At 42.2% G+C, this 15,960-nt stretch overlaps 1 protein-coding gene and 1 non-coding gene across 2 annotated transcripts in view; both read left to right on the plus strand.

Moving 5' to 3' along the window:
* RCL1 (RNA terminal phosphate cyclase like 1) overlaps nucleotides 1-14,076 on the plus strand; it is a 33,566-nt gene extending 19,490 nt beyond the window's left edge. Inside the window, exons 8-9 of the mRNA XM_030257506.4 lie at nucleotides 6,214-6,317; nucleotides 12,440-14,076. Of these exons, the coding sequence (XP_030113366.4) occupies nucleotides 6,214-6,317; nucleotides 12,440-12,590 (255 nt within the window). The 3' untranslated portion in view covers nucleotides 12,591-14,076. The remainder of the gene's footprint in view (nucleotides 1-6,213; nucleotides 6,318-12,439) is intronic.
* On the plus strand, nucleotides 8,622-8,693 carry MIR101-1 (microRNA mir-101-1). The gene has a single exon (NR_049010.1). It is a non-coding gene; the product is annotated as a microRNA mir-101-1 (primary transcript).
* Nucleotides 14,077-15,960: the final 1,884 nt, after the last annotated feature.

Genomic DNA, 15,960 nt, shown 5'->3' on the forward strand with positions numbered 1-15,960 from the left:
TATTTTGGAACAAATGTACCTTGGCTTTGATTTTGCCCATCCCATTTCTTTTGGTAGGATTGTTTCTAATTTTTGACTCTTGAGTAAGTGGCAGGTGGATTGATAGAAAAAAGCTTGGCCTCCTTGGGCATGTTAAGTCCTTCACTTGGCAGAAGTTACTGTTCAGTCATTAGATTACAAGCAATCACTTAATGTCACTGTCTGGGAGCTGCCTTTGTAGGAATGGTGTTGCAAATGAGTGGTTTAGATCACTTAAATCTCTGGCAAAAGTATTGTCAAAAGTAAGTTTTTGTATAAATTTGTTGATGTGCCACAAATTTTGATGGCAAGGTTCACTATTGCTTATTACATAGATGAGGCATGCAAAGAAAAAATTGGGCTAGAGTGAATCTACAATGATTTATGCAGAGAACGGGAATGCAAAAAGGTAAGGATGGAAAATTATAAGGCTACAAAAGGGGTAAGGGAGGTCCTCCGTTTGGGTTACAGAGGTGGATCCCTTGCAAAATGTAGCCTCAGACTTGATCAACAATTTGTCTAAATGTAGCAGCATTTAATCTCCTGGAATGCTGACACAATTAAATACTTCTATAAAGTGCATGTGCACCACTGCACACAGTATGAAGAACAAACAAGATGAGCTGAAGACCTACAGGCACTCACAGGGCTTTGCAGTGACAGAGACATGATGGGATAGTTCATGTGACTGGAATGTTGGCATGAAGGGGTACACCCTGTTCAGGAGAGACAGCCCTGACGGTATTAGCTCTGTCTTGGTGAGGACGATGGGCTTAGGGGTCAGGATAAAAGGGCAGACTAGTAAGGGTGTTTGCTGCTGTGGGTGTTTGTTGCCTGATCAGGAGGAGAAAGCAAATGAGCCATCTACAGGCATCATGAAGCAGCCTCCAAGTCACAGGCCCTGGATCTTTTGGAGGGCTTTACTCCCCTGACATCTGCTGCAGAACCAGCACAGTGAAACACAAACAGCCCAGGAGATTCCTGGAAAGCATGGATGACAATTTCCTGACACAGGTAGTGGAGGATCCCCCAGGCAATGGTGTGCTGCTCAACTGATACTAACAAACAGGGAAGGCCCTGCTGGAGGTGTGACCATGAGAGTGTGGAATTCAGTTCCAGGTGAGGAGAAAGCAGGGCAGCAAATAACCACAACCACAGACTTCAGGAGAGTTAACTTTAGCTTCTGCAGGGAGATCTTCATGGAGAATGACATGAGAACAAGCCTCACAGGGTCCGACAGACCCTGAGGGATCCAAGAGGGTTGGTTGATATTCAAGAATCGCTTCCTCCAGGCCCTAGAACAATACTTCCAAATGAGCAAGAAATTGGGCAAAGGGGAAGAGATCTGATGGATAAATAAAGAACTCCTCTCGTTATCAAGGGTAAGCAGAAAATACACGGGACCTGGAAACAGCATCAGGTAACTTGGAATTAATATAGAGAGGTTGTCAGAGTACATAGAAAAGAGACAAGGAAAGCCAAGGTCCACCTGGAATTAAGTCTGGCAAAGAATGTAAAGGACAACAAGAAAGGATTTTTCAAATACATCAATAACAAAAGGAAAAGATAGTATAGGCCTGATACTAAATGGAAGTGGGGCCCTGTTAACAAAGGATACAGAGGAGGCAGAGTCATCACTGACAAGACCAACCCTCAGGGATCTCCGACCCAGGAGACTAGAGAGAAGGAAGGGTTGAAGGAAGACTTTCACTTGCTTAAGGAGGACCGAGTTGGAGTCAGGCAAACCTGGCATCCACAAGTCCATGGACCCTGATGGGATGCACCCACAAGTGCTGAGAGAGCTGATAGACACTGTTCTGGTTTGAAAGCAAAACCAGTGAGAGACTCCAAGTCAGAAATACAATTTATTGGGAAAAGGGGAAAAGGACAAAAATACATGCAATAATACAAAGGGAAAGACTACTGACAAAGTCAGAATACAACCTGGCCAGCGTGCTGGTAGCAGTCCAAATTGGAGTAGCTGCAGTCCTCTTGGGATGGCAGATGTAGTTGCTGTGTCTTCTCGGAGAACCTGTGAAAAGGCTGACCCTCTGTCTAGAAATCTCCAGTTTTATCCAGGTTGGAATGCCTAGCTCCTCCCCGCTGGGCAGAGCATCTTACAATGTAGTCATTATGAGTCACGAGGTGTGTCCTTAATCACCTGCTCCTGGACGGTGTTATCTCTGAGTCATGTGGCAAGGCATTGATGGGGCTATTAACAGCAGATAAGGAAAACTGCCCCAAGGCAACTCCTACTCAGATGGTAAATAGGAAAACGTTCTTTTTTTAATCTTGGACAGACACCAAGGTGGGCAATTTACAATCATCTTTGAAATGCTGTAGTAAGCAGGAGAAGTGCCTGAGGACTGGAAGGAAGCAAATGCAACACTGGGCATAAAAATTAAAAGAAGGACACAGGAAGCTACCAGACAGCCAGCCTCACATCAATCCATGATGATTCTGGAGGCCATTTCTATCCTTATGGAGGACAAGAAGGTGAACAGGAGTAGTCAGCATGGATTCATTTAAGGTACATCATATTTGACTGACCTGCTTCTCTTCTATAATGAAACAACTAGATGAATGGATGAAGGAAAAGCAGGGGATATTGTCTACCTTGACTTCAACAAGGCTTTTGACACTGTCTCTCACAACATTTTCATAGGCAAACTTAGGAAGTGTGGATTAAATGACTGGACAAGGAGGTGGATTAAGAACCAGCTGAATGGGAGATCCCAGGTTGTTGTAATCAATAGTGTAGGGTCTGGCTGAAGGCCTGTCACCAGTGGTGTCCCCAGGGTTCAATACTGGTCCAATATTGTTTAACTTCTCCACCAATAACTTGAACAAATGCACAAATGTCTTCTCAATGGCTTCACTCACAACGCAGAGCTGGGAGCAGCGGCCGATACCCCAGAGGGTCGTGCAGCCCTTCAGAAGGGCCTTGACAGGGTGGAGGGATGGACTGAGAAGAACCTCCTGAAACTCAGCAAAGGTGAATGCAAGGTTCTGTACCTGGGGAAGAACAACCCTGGGCATTAGCAGAGACTGGGAACTGACCCACTGCGGAATAGCTCTCTGTATCCTGGGGGACAACACGCTGTCTATAAGCCAACAGTGTGTCCTGGTGGCCAAGAAGGCCAGTGATATCCGGGGGTGCATTAGGAAGAGCATTGACAGCAGGTTGAGGGAGTTGATCCTGCCCCTCTACTCAGACCTGGTGAAGCCACATATGGAATGCTGTGTTCTGTTCTCATAACAAGAGAAACATGATGCTCCTGGAGCAAGTCTAGAGGAGATGACAAAGATGATTAAAGGATTGGAGCATCTCTCTTACAAGGAAAGGCCAAGCAAGCTGCACCTGTTTGGTGTTGAGAAGAGGTGACTGAGCCAGGGCCTTATTGATACATCTGAGGGGAGGGTGCCAGGAAGACGGATCCAAGCTTTTCTTGGTAGTGCTAGGCAATAGGGCAAGAGGCAACAGACAGAAACTGATGCACAGGAAGTTCCACCTAGATATGAGGAAGATATTTTTACATACCCTTTCCAGTGCAGGTGGTTGCATACTGGAACAGGTTGCCCAGAGAAATTGTGGCGTCTCATGCACTGGAGATACTCAAGAACAGTCTGGATGCAATCCAGTGCCATGTTCTTTGGGGAAATTCTGCTTGAGCAGAGAGGTTGGACCAGCTGACCTGCTGTGATCCCTTCCAATCTTAGCCATTCTGTGATTCTGTGGCTAACATTTACAAAGTGATTCAGTAAGATTTTCTATCAGCTTGGTAGTAAGTTAGTTGACAAATTACGAGATGGCAACATTCATACTACACTTGCTGTAGTATATTTAAATCAATTCATACATGCACACACATAGGCATAAAGATGTATATAAAAAGGTTAAGAATTCCCCTCAGGTTTAGTAAAATATGTCAGATGGCTTTCTATCTGTAAACACTTGAAGGATTAAGCTTTTGAGGGTTGAGTGTATCAGCGCAGACCCTGTCAACAGCTTTTGGTGATTGTTCTCCAAGTACTGAAGACTTGAGGGTTGTTGAGCTTCAAGAGGTGTACCACTTCTAGGGAGGTGCTGGTGCAGCCTGCTGTGGCCTTGGAGAACTCAAAGACGCTCACTTAGTTCTACTGCCTGTAGGGTTGTGAGATGCTTGGTTTTAGCCTTCTGTCATTCTCCATTCTGGCCACAATCTGGGTCAGTTGTTACTGGAATTTTCATTAAAAGGTGCAGTAACAATAGTATTGTTCCACCTGGGCTATGATTTAGACAAAAATAATGTTCCAAGGCTGTCCATTAGAAAACAGCAGTTTGTTAGGCATAGCTTCCTAGGAGCTGACTGTTTCTGGTAAGCTAAAAAGGAGCTTAACTGCCCTGGAGCCATTAATCAAGGTCAAATGAGAATTCCTGAGGAGATCATAGAGTGGCTCTAGGGGGACACCACCACAAATGGGCGTAACAGATTGCTACTGCACAGCAGTACTGGGGATGACTGACTCACTGCAGCAAGGGAGCTTATGTAAGCAGTTAGGATATAATGGGTGCATTGTGTTTTGATTTATTTCTTATGATATGGTTGTCTCCATGCTGATTGAAGGTTTTGTATATATTGGGTTATACAAGCAGATACCTTATCATGTTTTCAGCTGTAGAGAAACAAAACAAGCTCAGAAAATGCGAAGTTTTCATCCAAGTCAGAAGGACCATTTTGAATTACTAATCAAACTACAACTACAGAAAGTCCACTGTCAGGAATACTCCTTACCAAACTCTTATCTGCTCCTGGTGTGTGCTTCTCATTAGCAAATACAGCTGGTGAGATCTGTGGCTTTAGATTGCACCAGCAAATTCTGTTCACTCAAGATAAAGCAAAATTTTTATCAGTTCTATAGGCAGCATTAGCTTGAGCATGTGAACTTCATTTTGGTATGGCAAGTTCACACAGTTAAGAGGGCTAATACTGCTGTAAGAGCATGTTTTAGGAGTTGGGTCATGGTAGTGAATGTGATAGAGCTATTTATTTTGCTGTGCTGTAGTTCATTGCATGTAATGCACAGACTTTTTTTCAGAAGAATGGAGCTGCAGCTTGTCACACAGAAGCAAGGCCATCTTGAAAATTAAGTCTTCAGTATGCCCCCTTGGAAAGGCTCTCCCTTTCTGCATCTCACTCAGTACATGTGCTGAGGTTGTCACATTGGCTGATTCTCTTAATCTGTGTAGTCCAGAATATATTTTGTCCCTTGCCTTCTTGGATAGTGTTATGTATTGAAATTATGATAGGTTACCTTCCTTGTCAACAGAGGTAGCTGCCAGTTTACCTCATTAGAGAATTTGTTTTTAAAAAGGTAAGGTTTTAGTTTCAGTCTCTCCAGAGAGCCTATTCAGAGGACTTTGCATTAGGCTTCATGTAGCAGGAAACTGTTCGTAGATTTCATGTGTCTGCTCTCTACAGCAGCCTTGATTGAAAATATCCCTTTAAATTTATATTCCAGCTTTGTAAACAATTCTTATTTCTAATTCTAGCCCTCCAGTTCTAATGAATGTATGCATCATAGTAAACACATTCCACATACAGAAAAGTTTACCTTGCATATGATTTATTACAGTCAAATATGTACAAGAGTGTGTGTGGTTCTACTTAATTTTATGTATGCCTCTTTCACTTACAAATTAGAAAGTCTTCTGTTTTAATTATGGAGGGAAATGTTTTACAAGCGTAAACCCGGAAAAGTTGGCAACAAAGGTTTTTGTGGATAAGTGCTAAAAGCTTGCTATTTTGCACCTGCTAACACTGAACTATTTGTCCAAATGTAATTATTACCATAAAAAGCTGGAATTCATGGATCTTCAGATGCATGTGAACTAGAACTAATACCTCATTTCAATTTACTGCAAAGAAATTGTTCAGTGTTTACATTCTGAGATGTTAAAACAGATTAGGAGGGATGCTTAATGTGACCTTCTTATGGGTTTTGTTTTAATTCTGTTCTTTTCCCAGCCTCCTATGTGAAATTAATTTATCATTGTTTAAAAAAATCAAGATTTTTATCTTCTTGGCCCTTAAAAATTGGAAGTGGTATTTCACATTTCACCCTTTTAAGTGTATCTTTTGCCTTTTTTACTCTCCTCCTATCCCAATTTCAGGTTTGTACAGAGATTAATTATTAAAACATTTTGGTTTGCAGGGAGGCTGTGTAGATTCAACAAATCAGAGCCTTGCTCTGCTCCTTATGACCCTTGGACAGCGGGATGTTTCCAAAGTGCTGTTGGGACCTCTGTCTCCATATACGTAAGTTGTTTTGTTCAGTTTAATTACACAGTCTTGTTTTAATTCACTAGTTTTATTGCACAGCTATTTTTATATATGGAAGACTTTGCCTATGGTAACAAATAGAACAACTTGTACTTGACTTCAAATGAGACAAGTGGTGTAAGTTGCCTAGGATTTGTTTCTACATGTTAGATGAGTCCCTTACTGTTCTGTATTATTCCTGTTTCTGAGAATTGCAGAGACAGGGTTTATTGATGATTCTTGACCTGGAATGTATTGTGTACATCAGCTGGCTTTTTGTTGCCTAGTGTACACTACTATATTTTCCCTAGCGATCTCTCTGTAGCTGTGCCATTAATTGTTGTATTTCAAATGGCTAGCTAAACTCTAAAGCTGTAATTTTTCCTATGAAACAGCTTAAGACTTCAATTCATGGAGCTATGTGCTATTTCAAGGTTTTATTTGGCAGCAAAATTCTATCTGGTCCTTCAGTTTCAGTTTCTACTAAAGCTTTATCTGTAGCTGGTAGTTGTTCAGAGGAGATAAAAGAAATTACTTTTTTATATTGCTAGTTGTAAACACGGGTTACAGAATCACAGAATTATCAAGGTTGGAAAAGATGTCTAAGATCAAGTCCAACTTTTGACTGAACACTATTTCTTAACTAGTGAAGCTAGATCTGGTTGTTTCTTTAACACTGCACAGATTGTGATTTCACCACCACCATGCGTGGCCCATTTCAATTCTTAACAACCCTTGCAGAGAAAAAACTTTTCCTGATGTCCAGCCTGAACCTACACTGGTGCAGCTTGAGGCCATTTCTTCTAATCCTGTCACTTCTTAGCTGGGACAAGAGACCAAACACTCACCTGTCTACAGTCTCCTTTTAGGCAGTTGTAGGGAGCAATAAGGTCTCCCCTGAGCTTCCTTTTTTTCTCCAGGCTAAATAACCCCAGCTCCTTCAGCTGCTTCTCCCAGGACTTGTGCTCCAGACACTTCCCCCACTCTGTTGCCCTTCTCTGGACCTGCTCCAGCATCTCAATGTCCTTCTTGGAGCGAGGGGCCCAAAACTGAGCACACAATTCAAGGTGTGGCCTCACCAGTGCTGAGTACAGGGGACAATCCCTGCCCTGCTCCTGCTGGCCACGCTGTTGCTGGCACAGGCCAGGTGCCATTGGCCCTCTTGGCCACCTGGGCACTGCTGGCTCATGCTCAGCTGCTGTCAGTCTGTATCCAGAGGTTCCTTTCTGCTTGGCCACTGTCCAGCCACTCTGTCCCCAGCCTGGAACTCTGCCTGGGGTTGTTGTGACCCAAGGGCAGGACCAGCACTGGCCTTGTTGTACCTCACACCACTGGCCTTGGCCATGATCCAGCCTGTGCAGATCCCTCTGCAGAGCCTTCCTGCCCTCCTGTACTCCCATCCAGCTTGGTGTCATCTACACTCTGACTGAGAATGCATTCAGTGCCCTCATCCACATCACTGATGAAGGTATTAAACAGGTCTGGCCCCAGTACTGAGCCCTGGGAACACCACTGGTCACTGGCAACCAGCTGGATGTAACTCCATGCACCACCAAGTTCTGGGCCCAGCCACACAAATGATTTTTTACCCAGTGAAGAGGGTACCCACCCAAGCCATGGGCTATTACTATATTCCCTGGATCCTCCTTCTGACCCTGCTGGTATGAGCATCACACTGGCCAACTTCCAGTCCTCTGGGACCTGCTCAGTTAGCCAGGACTGATGCTACATGATGGAGATTTTCTTGGTGAGTGCTTCTGCCAGCTCCCTCAGTACCCTTGAATGAATTCCATCCAACCCCATAGAATTCTGAGTCTCTAAATGGCTCGGTACTTCACTGTGTATTGCAGAAGATCTATTCTGCTCCCTGTACCCCAGCTAGGGGGCTGGTTGCCCTGAGGACAAGTCTTACTGTTAAAGACTGAGGCAAAGAAGATGTTGAGGACCTCAGCCTTTTCCTCTTCCTTGATGACAATGTTCCCTTCCACATCCAGTAAAGCATGGAGATTTTCCATGGTCTTCCTTTAGTTTTTAATGTATTTATAAAAACACTTTTTATTATCTTTCACAGCAGTGGCCTAATTGAGCTCTAGGAGAAACAGGTTAGGGAAACAAATTATCAAAAACAATTTATCAAAACAAAGTTATTGAAATAATTTATCAAAAATTTAATTTCTCAGACTTTTAGGGGACTTACTAGATCACAGTTATTTCTAGAGACTGAGCAGTTATTCTTTAGTCAAATAAAGGGAGGTTTGTTTATCTGGCAATGGCATCAAATAATAAGAGTATGAACTGTCCTTTTTCGGTTATCATGGTACCGGTGCTGTATACGTGAAAGGTACAGTACTGTGATAACTGAAGAATGGTGGTGCCATCACATGAGAGCTAAAAAAAAATAACCTAACTGCTCTTCTCAACTCCTGATACCTTGGAAATTATATTCATCAGATTTTGAGGGGAAGACAGGGAAGTGTCCCATTGTACAAAGGGGAAGTAATCCCCTGTAAAGTAAGTATTCATGTGGGAGGTTTCAGAAGAGTAGATATGTTTGAAGTGTGCAGTTAAGCATATGAGACAATCCAATCACTTGTCATTGTGAGTATTTTAAAATTTTTTATCCTTTTTTTGTTCTGTGAAAATCAAGCAAATGCACTAGTTTATTTTGTAAGCAGGCTGAGTTCAAGTTGGTGGGTTGTCACTTCTTCCAAGCTAGGTGTATGCAGCAGGGATAAAGGTCAGGAGTACACATCCTGAAGCAGCACATTGTAAAATTTATGATTCTGTGAGAATCTGTGACTCAGCAGTCCTGTGAGGATCTGTTCAGATAGAATGCATCCTTTTATGCTTTCAACAACTAGGGCTTTATATGCTCTCAACTAGGGCTGTTTATAAAGGACTGGTAAATTTGGCTCCCAAGCAGCTCATTGGATACACAAGCTTATGAAGTAAATTGCACTATTGTCATGTCCTTGTCCCTTCTTTTCTTTCAGAGCTGTGACATCTGTGTTTAACACTTTGACTCTACAGAATCTGAAGTTATTTAAAAGCTGTGTTATTGGCTTCCTTGTCCAGCATAATACAGCATGAATATGACAGTTCAGCTGGCTTCTGAGAGCATCCCATTGGGACAAAATGCTTTGGAACATGTCCATTTGAATGAGGAAACTTCTTATTTTCACAGGAGACATCCATTGCCTCAACTAACAATGGGGAGTGGAAATTCAGGCAACACCATGAGCAGGGCTGTCTTGAGTGGCAACAGGGCTAACAGACTGCATGACCAGCAGCTGCTCTGCATTACCACTTTCTTAGTATTCATATTTCACAGAAGCAAGTGCCTTTCTGTCAAGCTGAACTTAAAATCAAATGCAGGATGCTGGCCATCCCACTAACTCACAGAGGTCAGTCTGGCAGGACAGACCTGTCTGCATGCAGCTGGATCAGCATGAGCCAGGGGTATGTGAAGGACAGCAACAGGAAAGCCTGTTGTGCCCCAAAAGCCTGAGTGCCCCAGTCCATGGCTTTGCAAGGGTTTAGAGGCTTCAAAAGGGGATTAGGGTGCCTCTGCCCAGCCAAGCTGACACTTCCAGTTGCTCCCCTGGCTGGGGATGCCCACCCCTAGCTCCTCAGTCTGTCTCCTGGGAAGGTCTCTGGCAGGACTCAGGAGAGCCGTGCTTGGGGCTGCCACTACTAGCAGGCAAAGCCCTGTGCGGGCCCTAGTGCAACTGAGCCAAGAATGCGCTGCTGGTGCACACTGGTCTGTTAGTTGGTTGCTTTGCCCAATATATGAAGTTCTTGTGTACTTCTTGGTAATTCTTAGCAGGCTTTGGGGAAAAGACAGCACTTAAATAAACAGGCCTTTTACTCTTGTTGGTTTTGGCTGTAAGGCCTCCAATGTGGCTTGTGTAGCTGTCCCTGCACCTAAGGAGCAGCTCTGTTCGGCTGCTGCCTTGTTCTTGCCTGAACACAGAGCGTAAATTTTCAGCAAAATAAACCTTCTTTGTACCTTTCACCCCCTCCCTCAGTCCTGCAGCCTGTGTCTGTGTGGTTAGCACGGCCTGCACTATTATTTGAGGTGCCCACCTGCAACCCAGACCAACCTCAGAGCTAATATAGACCTGCTTTTTGTCACAAACCCCTACTTTCCTGCCTCTTTCTCTTCTATTTTCAGGGCTTGTTCCACTTGTGCTTCCTCTGGTACAAGACAAAGCTGGCCTTTTGCTGCTTCTACATTCTCCCCTGCTGTCCCCAGGCAGCCTTCCCCTTGCTCGCACCCCAGAGAGCCTTTCCCATGTATGTAGGGGCCGATATTTTTCTCACTCTGCATTTATTCAAAAGGGAGAAGACGCAAAGATGCAGGGTACCCCACTATGTGCCAAGAGAGGTATAGGCTGAACTGATCCCACCAATATGTTGCAGAGTTTCCTGATCACCTTTTAGGGTTTCTCCCTGAGTCTCTGGCTCCACATGTCCTCTGTCATTTTTACATTGTGTTTTGTGCCCTCCTTGCAGTTCAGCATGCCACCCCTGCTGTTTTGGGCTTGGCTGCTTTCATGTCACACTGACAGAGTCCATGAAAGGACCCAGCTAAGGAGAAGGCTGATACAGAACTTGTCTGTCAGCTTTACTGAAGCATTTGTGCCAGCCTATGCCCATTTGCCTACTACAGCTGCAACCAGAAACCTTGCAGCTGGGGAGGCATGGAAGAAAAGGTGCTTTTCAGTTCTTCCTTTCAACTCTTAGTCCATCTGAGAAATGAGAAAGCTGGTGTCTGTGCTGAGGCAAGTTATCAATCCAGGAAGGTGCAGGAGAAATTATTCATTGCACTGGGGGCAATGCTCTCACATTCACCCTGCAGAGGTATTTAACAGACTGCCCCAGAGAGAAGTAAGATCATCGCAGGCCTCTCTTTTTCCAGTTCCTGCCATTTTCCTCCTCTCTCATGTATATATCTGAGTGCAGGAACAGCAGCATGCCCAGCTGAAGTGTATAAAGCAATTTTGCTCCTGCAATTTTCCTTGTACTCCTTCACAATTTCTGTGAATAGGAGTTGCCAAGAGGTTTTCAGAGGCCTCATGATGCCACACTGGGGATAGGCTTAGGCTTTTGTTCTCCTTTTTCCCGTTTTGTGGATACTTACTCTTTGATTTGCTGTAATGATGTATGTGTGATTAGCTTGCAATTATGCTTTCAGCATGTAGAGCAGACAAGCCCATGTGTGAACTGGATGTCCACATTCCATTTCTTTAAACTAAGAAAGGCACATACCAGTTGCTGGAGGAGATTAAATCTTTGTTGGAAACTGCAGACTTGCTTGTGGCCATGACTGAATGAGTCCAGACTTCTGTCAGAAGCAATTACAAGTTTTTTTTTGTAGTCTTTTGGTGCAATTACATGTTCCCTCTTTTGGAGAAGCCAGCAAAAATGTTTTCTTGGACGTTTTTGGGTTTTTTCTTTTTTTATATTTTTTGTGTTACTCGCCGTCCAGTCAGTGTTTCTTTAGGATCATTGTGATTGTTCAGTTTCTTGTTGCCTTTCTGTCTGAAATGATGAAAGGATTTTTTTTTCTGAAAATGAGAAAACAGGAAGAATTCTGAGTCTGAATGTAATCGTAAAGAAACATTTAACTGTGGAGAAGTCAGTAATCAGTCAGAAGTCAAACACATGCTTTGGGATCTCTCTTAAAGTGTGCACCCAATATTTTGGCTATGCCTGTTTATGTTTTATTTCTGCTTTAACATTGGGCAGGGGAAAGGAGAATCACAGGTCGGTATGGGGTTCATATAAGCCTGATGAAGAGTTAGCATCAAGAGTAAATAACGTGCTTAGCTACATTTCTCTCCTTTCTTTCTTCTTCCCTCACCATTTTGTCTTGCTGTATTACTAGCCATTCCTCTCTCTGCTTATACAGAGACTGCAGAGGTTTCAGGAGGGGTCACTAGCTACTTCTACAATACAAGTGAGAACAGTGTTTGAAGCTTGTAGTCCTGTTTCTCTGTACTAAGCAATATTTTCTTGTTTCACTCACCATGCTCGTTGCTGGAATCTGTGTTAGTACATAATGCTATTAGACTTTCTGTTTTGTTTCTTAAATGGTATTATTTTCTCTCATTCAGAATTGAGTTTCTGCGACACCTCAGAAGCTTCTTCCAGATCATGTTTAAAATTGAAACAAAGACTGCTGAGGAAGAGCACACGGGCGGGGAGAAGGTCTTAATGACATGTGTTGGCATTGGATTTTGCAACCTCAGTAAAACTATAAGATAAAAAACATCTACAGTTTTTTAGATTTCACATCTGTGAAAGACAGAAAATGCTGCAAAGATCTGATAAACCCCACCTATCTCTGTACACTCTGGCATAGGGAGACCTGTGATGATTCCAATGCAGGGTTACCCAAGCCCACTGCATATAAACAATAAAGACGACTTCAGACTATTTAGATCTGTGCTATTTATAAATGCAATGCCAGTATTCTGTGCTACTTGGAGTGGTTCTCTGGAGTCTCAGCTGACCTGGGACACTTTGCACTGTATTCCACTGAATGGGACGCAAGTGCTTCATGTCACTGTGCTCTCAAGCCTTAATGAGGTGAGTGCTCTGGTTTTATGTATTTACTGATTTCACTCATAGCTTTTTCTGAAAGGTCTAGGTAGACAGGGAAAACAAAAACAAGCTTTGCATTGCAAAACAAATTATCACAATGGAAATATTAGATTATTGAGGTAATTGCAGAGATAATATTGGCATGAAAATTAAAAGTATGACAGCAATTCTTTGTTTATTCATTGTGTGTGTGTAGAATTTGTCAGAGGATCCACTCCTGTTTACATTTGCTAAATTCACAGAAGCACCAAATAGTCTGAGTTGGAAAGGACCCAGAAGGATCACTGAGTGTAACTCTTAAGTGAATGGCCTATACAGGGGTAAAACTCATGACCCATGGCATTATTAGTACCATGCTTTAACCAGCTGAGCTCATCTCAGGGTTGCAGTTTCAAAGGAAGAATAAAATATCTGTCTTTTATTTTTCCTAATGTTAGAATACTGTAGAAGAGATCACAGCCTGTACTGACTTATTTTAGTCTCTTTTGCAAACATGGGCATGGCAGGAGAAACCTCCATGGCAGCTTTTGAATTATCACTTATATTCCTTTTAGGTTTGTTTGGCATGCTGTACTCGTGGCTCACAATTAGTTGTTAGAAGTAGCAAAATAGCTGTAGGCTTTGAGAAAGAAAAATATATTCAGTTCCACCATCATATTTGGTGCATCTGCTCCCTTTTTAAAGTGCCAATAATGCTGTATGGGATGGATTGACAGATGCAAAAAAGTTTCTACCAGGTTGTATATGTTTACCCATGAAAGGCTACTGGTGGATTCAACCAAACCTGTTGAAGTTAATGCTGAACTCCTGACACAAGGGAAGAAATTTGTACTTGACTTTAGACTATCCTTCATGTGTCTGGAGGAAAATAAAACTGTGTCAAAAGCTGGTATATAAAGAGAGCAGATACTAGTGACTGTGTTAAAATGGTTTCACAAACTTAATCTGATGCCACTGTAAAGTGGGCATTACCTCTGTAGTATGAATAATATATATTGGACCCAAGAAGGACTTGGACAGAGGTTCTGTATTTGCTTACTGTTTTGTTAACTTTTGCAGGCCATGTGAGAAATTTTTTTACTGTACTTTGTTCTTGTAATCTGTCAGACATTATTTGAAAAAAATAAAGTATTTTTTTCCTAAATAAGGTTTTCTTTCTCTTTAAAGCCAAACAGACAACAACTGGGGAAAAAAATAGCCTGGAAGTCTTTCCTAAGCCCTTCATAACATAAATGGCTATCCTGAACTGATACATCAAAAAAAAACACTTTGGGAGTTCCCAGAGAGGGAGGAAGGGAAAGGGTGAACCCATTTTTATAATTTGTTAGCTTTTCAAAATTTGACTTGCAGCTAAGGAAATCCTAAATAAAACAATAGGATGTGAAATAAAATAACTCTTTTGCATTTCATGCTAGAAAGAGGAATATAGGCCTGAAAGAATTTATCTTGATCCCCTCTGTCACTATGTAATGAAAAACCTAGAAATTTCATGAATTAAAGTTACCCAAAATACAAGATGCCACTGATCCAAAAGGTGAAATGTACAAACTACAATTAAAAGCCACTAGAATTAAAATATAAAGCTTGCATTAATTATTCAAGTTTGTACTACAGCTCCGATTTCCAAAATTTGCTTAAATAAAAAATTGCAAGTATTGTCACAATCTCAAAAATGAAAAGCTTTATTCTTTTTAAGCTTAACTTTAAAGCTGTGAGTTTTTCCAAATGTTCCAAGTTGCACCAGGATAGAGACAGCAATAAGTTGCCCAAGCAGCAGAAATTATGTTACACAATTATCTGTACTTAACCTCAGTGTAAAAATGGGACTGGTAAGCCTTAGCCCTGCTACAAATTTCATAGATTGACAGCACAACGCTTGCTGCAACAATTCAAATCCTGTGAATTTGCTTGTTGCTTTACAGAGAAAAAGAATGGTATATGAAATTAATAAGTTTTTCCAGAACAGTCACTCTTTGGAGAAATATTAACAATTCCAAAGGGGGTTTTAGGTAATTTTTCTTAAAATTATATGGCCTTCATATTCTGGGAAAAGTACTTATTAGAAGAAGGAAATCCTGCAGATAAAAGCTGTTTGTTTATCGACAAAACAGCAACTTGCATCTGTTTTGGCGGTCTAATCACACAAGTAGTAAGAGCTGGACAGAGGAAATTAATTTTTGGTGAAAAAAAATTCATACTGTTGGTAGCCACAGACTTTATGATGAAGATGATAGTTACTAGGAGACACATCTTTCATCTCAGTACATCCATAGCAGAGTAATACTCAGATAATTTAAATTTGAAGGGATTAGCTGTACATGAATAATCCTGTACTCTGAACAATCCATTGGTAATTTAGTTAATCCCTTTGGGTGGGTGAACAGGTCTGTTAATAGAATTAGAATGATTTTGGTGGGAAGATCATCTAGTTCCACCATCCCCCCAACCAGGTTGCTCAAAGACCCATTCAGTCTGGCCTTGAACACTTCCAGGGATTGGGCATCCACAACGACACTGGGCAACCTGTTAGAGCAGCTCACTACCCTCACAGTAAGGAATTTCTTCTAACAGCTAATCCAAACACATCTTCTTTAGCTTAAAGCCGTCACCATTTGTTCTGTCACTACATGCCCTTTTAAAATGTTCCTTTCCAGCCTTCCTTTAGGTTCCATTAGGTACTGACTTAGAGGTGCTATAAGGTCTCCACAGTCTCCTCCAGTCTGTACAAACCTAACTCGCTCACCTGTCCTCATGAGGAGGAGAGGTGCTCAAACCCTCGGATCTTTACTGTGGACCTCCTCTCGACTTGCTCCAAGAGATCCAGGTCTTATTTTGGGGTTGCCAGAGCTGAATGCACCACATCAGGTGCAGTCCCATAAGAGCTGCAGCCACGGTGGTGATGTGAAAAGTACTTGTAAAATATGCCTTTACCTTGCATCTCCTGCCGATTTTGTAATACCTGTTGTATAACTTTCTTCTATGATGCTATGATTATAGTTTGCACCTTCTGTGGTTATGTCAGAAAATCCAT

The sequence above is a fragment of the Taeniopygia guttata genome, chromosome Z (genome assembly GCF_048771995.1).
Source record: "Taeniopygia guttata chromosome Z, bTaeGut7.mat, whole genome shotgun sequence".
NCBI classification, from domain to species: domain Eukaryota; kingdom Metazoa; phylum Chordata; class Aves; order Passeriformes; family Estrildidae; genus Taeniopygia; species Taeniopygia guttata.